The sequence below is a fragment of the Streptopelia decaocto genome (genome assembly GCF_964273445.1).
Source record: "Streptopelia decaocto genome assembly, chromosome: 2".
NCBI classification, from domain to species: domain Eukaryota; kingdom Metazoa; phylum Chordata; class Aves; order Columbiformes; family Columbidae; genus Streptopelia; species Streptopelia decaocto.
The window spans coordinates 29,173,143-29,188,238 of record NC_138655.1 but is presented as its reverse complement, the minus strand read 5'-3'; the positions used below and the strand labels follow the sequence as shown (position 1 = coordinate 29,188,238).

At 35.7% G+C, this 15,096-nt stretch overlaps 1 protein-coding gene across 1 annotated transcript in view; it reads left to right on the top strand.

Moving 5' to 3' along the window:
- Positions 1-4,227: 4,227 nt before the first annotated feature.
- The window catches only part of RALYL (RALY RNA binding protein like), a gene marked incomplete at its 5' end in the record, with an annotated part of 185,647 nt that continues 174,778 nt past the window's right edge, over positions 4,228-15,096 (top strand). The window contains one exon of the mRNA XM_082045576.1: positions 4,228-4,483. Coding sequence (XP_081901702.1) covers positions 4,228-4,483 — 256 coding nt within the window. The remainder of the gene's footprint in view (positions 4,484-15,096) is intronic.

Genomic DNA, 15,096 nt, shown 5'->3' with positions numbered 1-15,096 from the left:
CAAATTGTTTTGTAGTTTGACCAAAAATGCTGTCTCTTCCAAGACAAATTTTGCATTTTGCTGTGAAGAGTCATTGCTAAAATGCATACACAGCATTTGGAGCAGAGGTCCAATGAGATGGTCATGGTACCCTGTCCTCATCCCCCAAAGAAATGCCTGGGAGTTACTGGGATGTACCACTGGACAACTTGCTCCTTTTCCCTTTGCTTCAGGTCCTGTGCTCTTCCCTCTACTGGGACAAAGCCCAGCTCTAAAAGATGTCATTGTCTTCACTGTTCTTTTGTTAGCCACAGAGCTCTAGGAGGAACATCTCATATGAAATGGGAGATGTGGGTTCAAACATTCATCTTAGGGACTGAAAATGAGTTTCATATCCACAGGGCAATGTGTTGTGGTGCTGGTGCTTAACTGAAGTATGTCAGAAAATGCTGGAAAAATGAAGGAAGCCAGGGCTTAAAATCTGGGCCCTCTTCAGCACTTCAGATTGACTGGTTTGGACTTATCCCATGTGTGTGCTGGACAATAGGAATCTCATTTCAATCATTTACATTTTTAATCCTGTTTAACACATTAGAAATTTCAATGTTTAAAACAAGTTTGCAAACTTTACTATTAGAACCAGAGATTTGTGTAATAATGGAAAAGGTCTCATTTATGACTTTTATGCTCAAGTATACCACAACTTAAACTAGTTAGTCCTTTGTGGGTAGAATAATTAAATCAGCTACAGCATAAAACAATGCTGTCTGTAATTAGGTGTATTGAACAAATAAATGTAATGAAGTGTATTGACAGCTAGATGCTATTCATAAAGCATTTCTTAAAATATATGTTTGGCATACAGAGGATATTTATTACCAAAAATGGTCACTGCAATAATAGGAAATTAAGAAGATACCTTATTAAAGGCTGCAAGGAAATTAGATAATTTTAGGTATGTTTCTCTCACTATTTCATTTTTTTCTGTGATTGTACGAGTTACAATGTTTGTGATTTTGCTGATAGATCAGAGAAGATGAGTATAATTCAGTATTCACAGATGCAAATTGTAAGTGAGGTCTAAAAGTTACCATAAGTTCTTTCTAATTGCAATAAAGATCTTTCATTTTTATGAAATATTCACAATAGTATTGTACATCGACCAGCAAGGCAATCAAATCTCAATTATTCACATGTTAATATTATGCTCACTCTTTGAATTTCTGCAACACGTTTTCCTGACTGCTCATTTGAATATGAGAAAACCCACCAGGCAACTACTTTTCTTTGTGTTATAAAAATATCATAAATTTGCATTGCAAAGAACAACTACAAGAGAAAAACATTCAATGTCCTATTCAAAGTCTATTTAAATTAGTGTGTAGCAAAACTGGGTTAAAAATAATTTTTGTGAAATAAAAAATTAATATTTCACTAAATCCCATGTTAAATGGTTGAAGAATAGAGGAAATAGAGAGTGTAGTACTCTGGTATTTTGAAAACAGTTGTGATGGTAATAATTAAAGAGGTTTTTTATGTACGGTTTTCATGCAAGACTTTTCTGGCAGAAAATTTTCTGCAGAATTTGTCCCATTGACATTTTTATTAGTAGTATGTTGGTTGTGCCCAAACATAAAAATACACTGAGAGACAGCTTTTAGTCAAAAAAAACAAAAACAAAAACAAAAAAAAAACCAAAACCAAAACAAAACAAAACCAAAACAAAACCAAAAAAAACAAGAAACAAACAAACAAAAAAACAAAAACAAAAACAAAAACACAAAACCCTGAAGTCTAAAAGTTGACATGAAGGAACAAACAAGTGTCTTACTGGGAGTCATACAGTAGTCTAGTGGAAGAGACAGGTCTACTCACTAAGTCTCCTGCTTTCTAGACCAGTGGTCTTTGAAACATTGTGAGTTTAGTAAAATCAGTTCAGTTATACAGTTGATAAATATACACAGACAGCATTAAAAACATGCTAAGAATTATATAAGGACAGATACAGCTTTTCTACTGGATCTTCACAAAAATGAACACAATATTGCCCATGTTAAGTTTTCCCAACAGAAGTGGTGTTTGCACACTGAAGTGTTGTGCATTTTCACACCACAGGGGATACTGACGATTCCCTGTTCACCAGCTGCCTGACTGCATTAACTTTTTTCCTTATGCCCAGCTACTCTGCCGTGTTACCTCTTCAATTAAGCTATAATAACATGCCTATGCTATTGTCACTTTGACTCCTTTGTAAATACAGATATATATCTAATATGGGTTTAAACTTGCTAGTTCTTAGATAATTTCAGCAGTCTACTTTATGCCAACATGGAGCTCAATGTGCATTATATTTATGTTTTGTAGGTGGTTTGTCTTCTAACTATTAGGGTACCAAGTGTACTATTATGACTGTTGGCAATGTTCAAGTTAACTACATATAGACATTACTTCAACATACACTGTCTCCACAGAAATCTAGAAATACACAGTATTGAGCCTGTTATATAATAAAGCTCAGAGGCTTTTGGTCAAGGCAATTTTCGTGGTTTTGTATAATGAAATTTGTTCATGTATACAATATCTTGTGTTTCCAGAATGTAGTTAAAATTGATAAACTTACAAGAAAACATGTTTTTTCTTTTCTATAGTGTTTTCTCTAAGCATCATAGTATGAATGTGTCATATTATGTTGTTAAGCAAGTGAAAGCTATTTCACTGATAGCTCCACTGCATGCATTCTTTTACTAAAGCAGAGGACTTTTACTAAAGCCAGGACTCGGGAGGACTCGCCACACGTCTCCATTGTGGGTTCTTACCTGAAGGGTGGGGTTTGGATCCTGCGTGATGGAGACGGTCAAAATGTGGATGGCTGCAGCTGTGGCCTTTTTGTTCACCACGAGCTGTGCGGAGTTCAGTAACAACGGTTTCTTTTTTGTTAGTCTAGCTTAATATATGGTAGCTTTTGATTGAAAATATGAAACTTCTGGTAGTTAGTGTCAAGCTTTAGGTGTCCAGAATAGAGGTCATTGTTCCTTTTCATCTTAAGAAATGAACTGAGCTTTAACTGTGAGCAGTATTTAACTGGATTCTCTTATTGCCTGAGCTGTTACTGCGATATGATCAAAAGCATGAACAGGTTAAAAAATAGTCACATAATTCTTAGCTGTAAGAGATGGCCTGTATTTGACTGCTGTGTAAATGACCTGCTTCTTAGAAAATAAGTTTTCACTACTTAGAGGTATGCATGTTCTTCTGTTGTCTAATATATATATATATAGAAAACCCAGCAGCCTCATGGGACAATTTCTTTCACTTCACCTCCATCTAAGCAAATCAATGTAAATGGAGGGAGCTGTTGGCAGGTGTAATTTGCATACATGCTAACGAAATCAGGTGCACTTCATAAGCGGGAGGCTATATGACCACAAAATGTTGGTTTTTTCCTTTTGCCAAGTCTTTCCCAGGAATAACGTGGATATTTCCATTTGAGATATGCTAGGATGCATTTATACTTGCAACCTCAGAGGAAAGAGCACAGCAGCAAGCAAATATGTGTTCCTATAATTAAGGAAGATTGTTTTCATACTTTTTAATTCTAGGAATACAAGCCACTTGTGCTTCCTCTGTCTTTTCTCTTTTCTTTTTTGTATCGAATTAATAGGAAAAATTGTTCTGATAGAAACATATTGATTTCAGTAAAGAACTGTATGTTATTTGCTCTGCACTCCTCACAATGGTCAATGAAGTTTAACTGCTGAGAAACGTGCCCTGGCTGACACTTACCAAACAAAAGCACAGTTGTCTTTCATTGTTAGAGTTTGTTCTCTACATGGCCTTGAATGTTCATTTCTTTGGCGTAAGATAATGATTCATCCTCTTGCTTTGGCATTTCTAGATGGTTAGGTACTTAAAAAGTCAATACTGAATTTCTAAGCAGAAATCCATGTATGATTGCAGTAAAGCTCCACTATCACAGCATTATATTAAGAGATATATTGTTATATTTTGGATCTATAAAAATAAGAAGTTTTAATATGACTTATGAACAGTATTTTAAAATGTGCTACCTTGGTTTTATTGCTAATCATTTCAAGAAAGTATAGCTCTTCTAAGTCTAGATTCACCCTAAGTGAAAAATGAAAAGTGAATTATTGCAGGAAAAATCATCCATAGTGAGGAGTAACTGAATGCTTTGAAACATAGTTCTCTTTGTTCTTTATTTAAGGGTTAAAGCCAAGTGATCCAACCATGACCGGCAAAACACAGACCAGCAATGTCACCAATAAGAACGACCCAAAGTCCATCAACTCAAGAGTCTTCATTGGCAATCTGAACACAGCCATTGTCAAAAAAGGCGATATTGAAGCGATCTTCGCAAAGTATGGGAAAATAGTTGGCTGCTCAGTGCACAAAGGTTATGCGTTTGTACAGTACATGAGCGAGAGGCACGCCAGGGCTGCAGTGGCAGGAGAGAATGCCAGGATCATCGCAGGGCAGCCACTAGGTAAGGGCTTGTTCATACCACTGAAATATATTTTTCTCTTTCCTTTCCTATTTGAAATATCATCTGCTGGTGGTACCTTGGGGGCTAGTAAGTTTGTTTTGCCATTGTTCCATCTATTTCCAGGATGTTGGGTCTGGCAGAATTTTCAAAGTACGAGATGTTACTTATATATTACAAAATGTTTTCTACTATAAAATGCTGTTTTATTAAATACATTACTTCTGACTACTTTATACTTCTCTATGTAATCTCATTGTAGTGAACATGATGACTTATGTGAGGAAAATATAAATATTTTCTCTTAGACTCTATTTGGTATATTTAATATAATACAAGACCAATCTAATAGATGCTGTTATCTTGCATTCAATTAATCTAAAATAACATCCAGCCCAACTGTGTGTTAGATTTTATACAGTAGCAGAAGAAGGAGTTTTGTTAGTGCTTGAAATTCTACCAAATCAAACCGTAATGCTGTTATTCATTTAGAGAAGTTTATTACCAAAAACTTAGGGTGAAGTCATTCCCACATACTGTTGCAGACATTGTTCATCTGAACGCCAAATTAAAAAGCAAGTGTAACTTTTTTTTTTTCTAGTGCTTTGTCATGAATCTGGTTGTTTCTTATTGTAAGTGTTACCTCTGAAAGCTATTTGCAATTAGATATGGTGTCTGTCAATGACAAAATCATCTGGAGTACAGTACTAATCCCATCTGTCATATATATATAGTAATGATGGATAGTACAGCAAGATGTTTGGTAGGAGCCAGAGATCTTTCACTAGACCTCTGAACTGTATTTCTCAGATCCAAGCCCATGTGTGTAATGGTTGTGTCAGGAAAAGGTGAAGGGTAGCTGATGCTTTGGCTGTAACAGGTCACAAAAAATGGATATGGCTTACTCATTTTCAGTTTCTCAGGCTGTGGGTATCTGTTTTTCTGATTATTCGTAGAAATTGAAGTATTTGTGTTAGATGGGTTGTTGTTTTGTCACAGTTGCTCAACATTAATTTTGAGTTTTATAGCCTGTTTAACCTGGCAGGCAGCTAAACACCACAGACAGCCATTCGCTCACTCCCCTACTCAGTGGGCTGGGGGAGAGCGTCGGAAAAAAAGAAGTTAAGCCTTGTGGTTTAAGATAAAGACAATTTAATAGAACAGAAAGGAATAATAATAATAATAATAATAATTAATAATAATAAGCAGAAGAAGAAGAAGAAGAAGAAACAAGTGATGCACAATGTAATTGCTCACTACCCATCAACTGATACCAAGCCAGTTCCCAAGCAGTGATTACCCAGCCAACTTTTCCCTAGTTTATAGACTGAACATGACATCAGATGGTATGGAATATCCCCTTGGCCAGTTTGGGTCAGCTGTCCTGGCTGTGCCCCCTCCCAGCTTCTTGTGCATCTCTGGCCTCCTCACTGAAAAGTCCTTGACTTGGTAAAAGCATTGCTTAGCAACAACCAAAATATCACTATATAATCAACATTTTTCTCATACTAAATCCAAAACACAGCACTATAACAGCTATTAGGAAGAAAATTAACTCTATCCCAGCTGAAACCAAGATATAACCCCTGTATTTTGGATTCAAAAGAAAAACAGATTAAAGAAATCCAATTACTTTTTTGGGAAGATTACAATTTTTTTTTTTAGGAAAAGTTACATATATGAGTGAAAAAAAGAATTCAAGTGATAAAAGCAAGGCAGCAAAGTCAGTCTGTGGGATGGCATTATTATAAGATGTTTCCTGGAGCGGTGGTCTCTGAGCAATAGGCCGTGTGATGCCATCAGTGCATTATTTACAGCTCCTTGCACACTGGTCTGACCAGATTTTTTAAACTGTGTTTTCCTAAGGCAATAGATCTGTTATTACTATGACTACTATTGCAAGTCTCTTTTAGTATTTCTTGTGGCATCTGTAATATGCCAAGTGCTTTGGAGATGCCCTTGCTCTACTCATAGTACTTTGTATGGAAGGTAAGTGAAGTTGTTGTAAAATAAATTAAAGGACCAATAATTACTTGGTTTATTCAAATCTTTTAATAATAACAGGAAGTTTATTCAATACTAAGTTTTAACTCCATAATCTTAAAATACTTTGATTGTTCTGCCAAATCTTGTTGCATCTGGGAAGATAAGGAATAAGCAGGGTGAAATTTTCTTTTAGCTGTTCCATACCTCATTTATTCTTTCTGTGTATGAAATAGACTTGTCATTGGTACTGTTCGACAAAGGAAATGACTTTGTAAAAGTGGTTATTTTTGTTACAAAAACTGTTTCTATGAACTCTTTTTATTAGCCATAGACATTAACTGTCACCTCAAAATAATGAATGACCCAGAAGAATAACTTATGTGAAAATTGTACATTTGAATGGAAGGAAGTAACAGGTAGGCTCATTAGTGTGAAACTACTCTCTGTCCTGAGAGCTTTGCATTCTGAAATAAATAGAACACACGTGATTTTGTATCACCAGTCAAGGAATGGAAAGGGGACAAGAAAAAGCTTTTAGAGATGTACAAATAAACTTGATTAGCATAGCTGATTTTTCTTTTAAATGGAATTAGAATTTATTAGTAATATAATGAGGGCTGGATGGTAGCCAGTTGTGGAAAGCTGTTTGAACAAAGGATTATCAAAAAGATTATCCTGTAGTATATGCCTGATGCTACTGTATGCTCTAGTACTAAGTACCTCACAAAGGAAGAAATAATTTAATTTAGACCGCATTATTAATCTACGTTAGTTCTTTCATAGTTCTTTCATTAGTTCCTTCAGTTTTGACAAACTAACCATTAATGTTAGCTCCTGTCTTCTATGGAGTCCTGTCATTAAAAATTATGATATCCTCTACAGCAGCTTTACCTGTGAATCAGAAACTGTTCCCATGTATGTAACTTAAATTAAACGCTGAACTTGTAAATTCCTATAGCTCTGTAGAGTGCTGCCCAATTCACTGAAGATACTGCTTCAATTCCCATCCAGTTGTCATCAATGGAATTGTATTAACTGTGTGCATTAGAGTCCTAAGTGTTTCTTTTGAGGTGGAGTCCCAGAGTGTTAGGCTCCATAAGTATACAACAAGGCATTATGTTTAACAAATTCCTGAGAAGTACAAATCTAAAGTGTCGGCAGTGCCCTCAGTCTTGCCAGCTTCCTGTAGGTCATTATACTTGGCCTGCCAGCCTCCTTGGACAACTCTTAAGCTCCTACTCATGTGTTTGGTGGCCAGTGATGTGTAATGGCCATGCTGTGGATATTGTAACCTCAGGGAAGTGGATTTCATGAGCTGTGTGGTTGCTTCCAAGTTTTCTGTTCCGTGAAGTGCAACATACTCTGAAAAGCTGTGGGGAAGAAATTATAAAGGACCACAAGGAACCATACTTAAGAAATTTATTGGTATTATTGTGAAATTTGGTGTGGTTTCTTGAAATTATATTATACCTTCATGGGAATAGCATGTTTTCCCTGCCCACAGCAGAGTAGGGCCAGGTCAGTATTGGGCACAGGAGTCTGCTTCACAGTGATTATTTTGTGAATTAGTTCAGGCTGGAGCCAAGAAAATGTTCAAGCTGGTCTATGGCAAAACTGTATGTTCCAAGTTATGGGAACACAACCACACAATCCCCTCTGCTGTACCAGCTCAAGTTTCTCGTCCATTTAAACACACCTACAAGTTACAAAACATTTCCCCATATTCAACTCCTTGCTGCATAAGGCAAAAAGGTAGAGTGAATGGGAATTATATTGAGAAAATACCAAATTTGCCAGTGAGCTTTACCAAGAGTGATGCCACCCCTCTGCAGTGAGAGGGACAAGAGACCTTTTTGCTCCATAGCAAATGGCACAAGCCCTTCATCACAGCTGTGGGCTGAGGACTGAGCTGTAGCAATAATGAAACTTTTGAGTACCTGATGGAGAACACATTTCTTCACCTGATGTTTTCTCCTGTCTTTCTAATTCTTCACAAGGGTTGCAGCAATGTTATGTAACTCTTGTCCATTCCAGCACATATGAATTCTGTGAAGCCAAATACCATGTAAAAGGCATTTAACTTTATATTATATATTCCTGTTTACCTTATGTATTTGGCAAATGTATGTAACAGCTTCCATCTAAAATTCTGGTATAGCTACCACAGCAACTTCTACATCATAATGTCTCTTTGATTTGTTTGGTTTATATTTCATAGCCTTTTATATTATAATTATTTAACCTATTTTTTTCTTCTTTCACTCATATTTTTAAAACAACATAATTCCTTTAACCTCAGAATATGTTTTGATTTGCACCAGAATAGGAGCCAAGCCACCTCACTGGCACTTTGAGAAAGCAAGTTAAATGCTGCAAAGCTTGTACTTCGATGTCTTCTGTTGCTTTCTTTAAGGCACCATGGAATTTCATTCTTGGATGCTGAGAAAAAGCAAAAAGAATACAGTACCAGGAGTATTAAATACATGTTAGTTCTTCAGTTGATTCCCTTTTTAACTAATAAATTAGTTCCACTGTAGCTTCAGTCCTGTTTTGTTGCTGTAAATATTATTCACTTATATCTGCCTTCAACTCTACATTAGATGCAGTTTCAGAGTACCAAGTGGGTGCATACTGACATGCAGCCTAAGGTAAGATGGTGGTTGCAGATAATTATTTTGGGTGACATATTCTATTGCACATCCTTCTGAGAAGCACAGAAGCCCTGCAGGGGCTTACTAAGTGATGACTGCCCAGTAGAAAACATCAAAGGACAACAGCAGGTAACAAAGAGAGCCTTTAGAGAGCCTCAACGTATACCTTTGTTATAAATTGAATTGACGTGACAACAGGACTGTTTCTCCTTTTGTTTCCCTTTCCTCTACTCAAAACTGATCTTCTCTGGTTTATATTTGTGATGTCTAGCAACACTGAGAGGCTTAACTCCATATTTCCAGAAAAAGGACTTTCGGAGTGAATAAATTTTTCACCTCAACATGAAAACCAGAAAACGGTAATTAGGTCATGAATGTTTGTATTTCAAAATAATAAATACTTAGCTTCTTTAGTGAGGTCATTTGTGAAAAATGCACTTTAGGTTGAAAAATGACACATCTATACAAATTTCCTTGATGACTGAGCTTTCTTTAAACCAATGGTACACTAAGAAAGGAAATTCAAAATTAAATTAGTGATTCAGTTTTAACTCTGCTATCAGCCTTCATTCAGTAGCGTGAAATGGTTTTTGACACTTAAACATTGTACCTCAAAGAATTTTGTATTCTTCTGATGTAATAATCCACTTTTTTCTGAAGAGTGTTTAAGCAAAAACACAAATGTGAAATGCTGAAAAGGAATTACCATTATCATGTAAGTTTAAACCAAAAAGATGTTTAATAAACAAATACTTGAATCAGTGGAAATTATCCATAAAGCTATCCACAAACCTATAAAATACTTGAGATGCCATAGATGTTGGCTTATTGTGGAGATTACTTTTAAATTTACTGAACGCATTTAACTATTTGCTAAATGCTTTCTCAAATGAGATCAATGACTATTGTAAAATAGCTGACAATGTCACGGCCAAGTTTATTTGATCCAATATTTTTTATGTTGAACATAACATAGAGTAGTGATAAAGAATACGTTTAAATACTAACTGGCCTTCTTACAAAAGCAAACAAACAAAACTCACAAGAATCATATATATGTAGTCATGATAAAAATAATGGCTTAGTTATCTCAGGAACCTAGAGTCAAACTAGGAATATCAATTTGTGCTGTCATTATTAAAGTCTTTCTCACTAAATCAAATCTTAGTCAATGTCCTGACTGTGCAGCCCTCAGACATGAACAACATAATGCAGAACTTCTGAAAAATTATTAACTAACCTTTTACAGCATAGTTCAGAGGCTGTTAAATTTTACCCACTAGAACTGACTCTTTAATCCTATTTCAATCTGTTCCTGTATTTGGGAACCAATGTAATCCTGTCTCAGCCTAGTCCTGCATGCAGGAACAGAAAACCTGTCTAAATCTACCACACAGGTCTCCAGCTTGATGCCTACCCATGTGCTTGTGGTCTTGGTGCAGCCTGTGTAATGGCAGACACGAGTGTCAAGTCTTACTGTAGAGGATCTTGAATACAATCATGGGATTCTTCTGATAATAGATAATTTCCATATGTCCATTTCCATTTCATATTTTGGCATCTCCCAATATGTTTATACCTTCTGTTGTTACATCAGTGAGTTCATTGTGGCTACAGTCTATAGCCATTGCAGCAGACTGCTGCAGCAGTAAAATGCAGTTGTCTTTCCTTATGCTCTTGAACACAAAAAGGTGATTAACTCTTGTTGTCACTCCATAGTCCTGTGTGTTGTGGAGGTTTTTAATCAGCATTTTCTCATCCTACAGTCACGTTGACATGAACAATTTCAGGTACTATCCATGCATATAAAGAAACCCATATAACGGAAGAAATGGTTATTTTTAACAATCATCACGCTTGCATTGAGGGCAGGACACCATTGCACAATTGATGTATGTTGGTTCCAGAGGAGCAAGCTGAAAGTTTCATCATGTCACAAAAATCCATATTTTAATGGAATGAGCTATTTAATAAGATTGAGAATAGCTAGAATAAGAATGACTGAATAATCTTACAAAATGTTCTGTTTCCATCTTAGTGGGACTTCATTATTCTAACTCATGAAAACTAAAGCTACAATTTTGATCAGACTTCTGACAGAACTTAAACATTTTCATATTCAGAAAAGTGTCAGGTGTACGTTAAGGAAATAGTTTATCTATGAGATGAACTCACAAAAGCAAAGGTTTACTTTTTATTCCTTGGGGTCTCCTCCTGTGAAATTCTTCATATATTCCTAAACTATGATAAACTAAAATTTGCAAAGTTGTGCTTGGCAAAAGGTTTTGTACTCTGAGCATCTCATGTCAGCTCATGCAAATATTAAGTATTTCTTCCATTGTAATGCTGAGAATAATGATCTGATTGCTTGCCATTGGCAAGTGTTATTGTAAGAAAAGCTTTCCTTCAAGGCTGTATACAGATGCATACTAGGATTCACTTAGTCTTCTTCACAGCCAGCTCATCTTTAAAATCATTGACAAGGTGTTATTATGCAATCTTTCTGTGTCCTTCTCTGCTGCTTGATGTCTGTGTATGGCATAGGGTTTCATCTGCATTAAATGCTACATTTTTCATTATTTCATCCTGGGGTTTCATAACACACTGCATGTAAGTCCCTCAAATCTGCTTGCAACAAATATTTACGTGTTCATAGGTCTGATATATCCACTGTAATTTTGTATGTACTTTTCAAAATCTTTAAACAATGTTGCTTCAAAGTTCCTAGTACTTCAGCCTTTGCTCCGTGTGTATGGTGATTAGATTATTTTTTAGCAAGAAATATCCAGTACTTCTTTCCTGATGTGAACATAACTATGCTCTGTTTCTGTTGCAGCTCTAGAAGAAGTTACAAAAACTATTTTCTTTTGTAGTAAACAAGAACATGTAACTTGTCTTAAATATACTTGTTTTGATCAGTGACTGCTGGGATCATTAAAATTTGTATAGCTATTCTATAATGTTTCATTCTGAACTGTCAGAGAATCATGCAGTGATTAAACCAATGTCATGATAGGTTCTCTCATAACATTTGTCTCAGTGTCTTATGTGGGGTGTACTGTATAAAAAGAAGAATTATCTTCAGGATGCTCTGCGGTTTTTGGTTTTGTTGTTGTAGGAGGTCTCATGTTGTCTACAGCTTCACTTCTTTGCTTGATCTAGCTTGATTCAATTTGATAGACTGTCTTTTGTGCATTTGGCTTCTTTCACTTCAAACAGAATCTTATCTGGACTGAGTCTGATATTTTCTTCTTGATCATCTGACAATACTTTCATCACTATCTCATCATTTACTGCTGGAGTTGTGCTGCTAACATCATGTCATTTGGATATGTGTGTGTGCCTGCCATATCTCTATGCTTTCTCATTCTCATGTGAAAACATTTCACTTGCTGACCTTATTCCAAAAGACATGGAGAAATTCATATCAGCTCCAGAGTGTACTGAAAGTGTACAGGTCAGATGGTTTCTCATCTAAATGTGACTTGCCAATATTTATATTTCTAATCTGTAATTGGAAGTATGGTGGGTTTTTACCATTACCATTCATCACTAAATGGATAACAAGACAGACTAATGATATTTTAGTGTATTGCATAATCCAGGCAAATCCCAACCCTGCTATTTGTCTTTTGGAGTATGACTGTTAAACCCATGAAACAGCTTTCCCTCCCAAGACACCACTCAGCTGTTTGGAGAAGAAAGTATATAAAATAGTCTTCCTGCCAGAATACTGATGTAGAAGACAAAAATCTTTCACTCGATCATATTCTCAGTTCATGGAGGCAGCTCTTTAGCTCTTTTAGGGTCACTCTTCCTCTCTTTCTTTTCCTTCTTAACAGCAAGGTCAGCTAACATGCAAATGTTCCTTTTTTTTTTTTTTTTTTTTTTTTTTTTTTTTTTTTTTATGAAGCTTAACTGAGAAATGCTTGTAAAGGCATATTTACTATTTCGGATTTGATTTCATGTCTTAAGCCTACTTTCACTTCACACCTAAGGAAAATACAGTGGAGGAAATCTGTTTCTTTCTCATCAAGGCCCTACCTCAGGTTTCACACTTAATCCTACAGTTCTTTCAAGGCTAGACAATTTCATCAGCAAAACTGTGTATATCCTGTATATGGGGGAAAAATAATACTGACACCTTATATTAACTCATTTATTTTTCATCACTTCATACAGACAAACTGAAATTCACAGGTAGAAAAAGGGAGATTTGACAAATGAGGTGCTCAAATTCTATATTACTGCTCCCCCCTCTCGCAAAGGAAAATTTTGTATTACTGAGCTCTGCCACACTAACAGAGTTTGGAATAAAAATAATTTTCTAGGTATTTTAGTGACCCAGAACTGAACACTGTTTGTGTTCTTGATTCTTGTAACTATTTAAGTGACTGACTTTAGTCTCATCTAGAAAATTCATGGCAGCTGAATGAGAACATTTTTTTTCATGGCAAGACTTGTCATTTTCAAAAGTCCTACTGAAAGGATTAGTCTGTTTTTAAATATAAAGCTGGATATTTCCACTTCTATTCTGAGTTGTGTGAAGCCCCCCTATACCTTGCAGAAAACCTCTTACTACTTAGAAAATTTTAAGGTATTTGTGAGAAGACACTGATCTTGTTCAAACCCAGCCTGGAATTTCTCATTTGACATATATGTAAGCTTAGATATATTGAGCCCTGAGCTTTCTCCCACCAGGTGATAACAACCAGACAGCAAAAAGCTGAGAACATATACTAGTTTATTCCAGAAAGAAGTACAATCATATCCACAACAAATCCACACTAGAGGTACCTAGAACTTGTCTCCCAGCTACCAATGAAGCTACTTCATGTTTTCTCATCAGCCTGATGACAATTTCCTTTATGCCCCACTTTGTTGAGCATCTTTTATTACACTTTAAAAAAAATTAAAAGGACACATTTTATTTTATATATCTATGAAAGCTGGACAGAATTTGCTTTAATGTCTCTGCTGGCATGAGTAAGATCTCTTTTCTTTTCCTTTTTTTATTCTGAGATAGTGAGATGGTGTGCTTAAAAATTTAAACTACTTCATTTTTGTTTGTGTCCATTTCTGTATTTTAATACTTTATTTTAGTCTACTTCTGTTGCTTGTTTATTTAGTCTTCTTCCTGATGGAAGTATGGAAGTGTTCACTGGTTTGATGTTATCCAAACACTTTTGTTATGATTATAGTCATTCCTAAGAGTTGTTAAAATCTCATTGAAAAGAGATTATTGACAATTGACTGCTGTGGTAATTTGTTGTGCCATCTCTCATACTGTTTGCAGTTAAATGGCAAATTTTAAGTCCCTTGTGCTTTCTTTCAGTCTGCTCCTGGTCCTTCATATAAATAAGAAAGAGAGAGGAAAATAATTTAATGAGTTTGTAGTGAGTGTGATGGTAACTTTCAAGTCTTGAAAGTAATTTGGGAAGTGTATAATGTTTTCTAGTTCTGCTAGCTTAAGTTTCTGGACTCAAGGTCACTGCTCAGTTTGTGAAATCTATGTCTGTTTAATTAGTCTTTCAGGCGAGGAACACAAAATTTGACTGAAAACAACAAGTGTGAAACAAACAGTAGATAACAAACAAATAGATACTAAATGACAGGAAAACCCATGACTGGCAGAATCTGAAGCCATTTCAGGACATGATTCACTTCTCAGCTGTACACTGTGATAATTCAACATCTTGAAATTTGAAGAGACACTTAAAAATATTTCCTTTTTAAATGATTTCTTCAGATAAGCTTTATCCCTTGATTCGATAATATCCTAGAATTGTGGAATTATAGAATAGTTTAGGTTGGAAGGGAACTCTAAAGCTCGTCCAGTCCAACTCCCTGCTCAAAGCAGGGCTGACTCAAGGCAGTGACAGTCCAAATTGTTTTTCAGCCACTTTATAATCCACCCATGCAGTCTGTATTCCCCCCAATCTTTGGCTGCAAGGATGCTATGGGAGATCATGTCAAAGA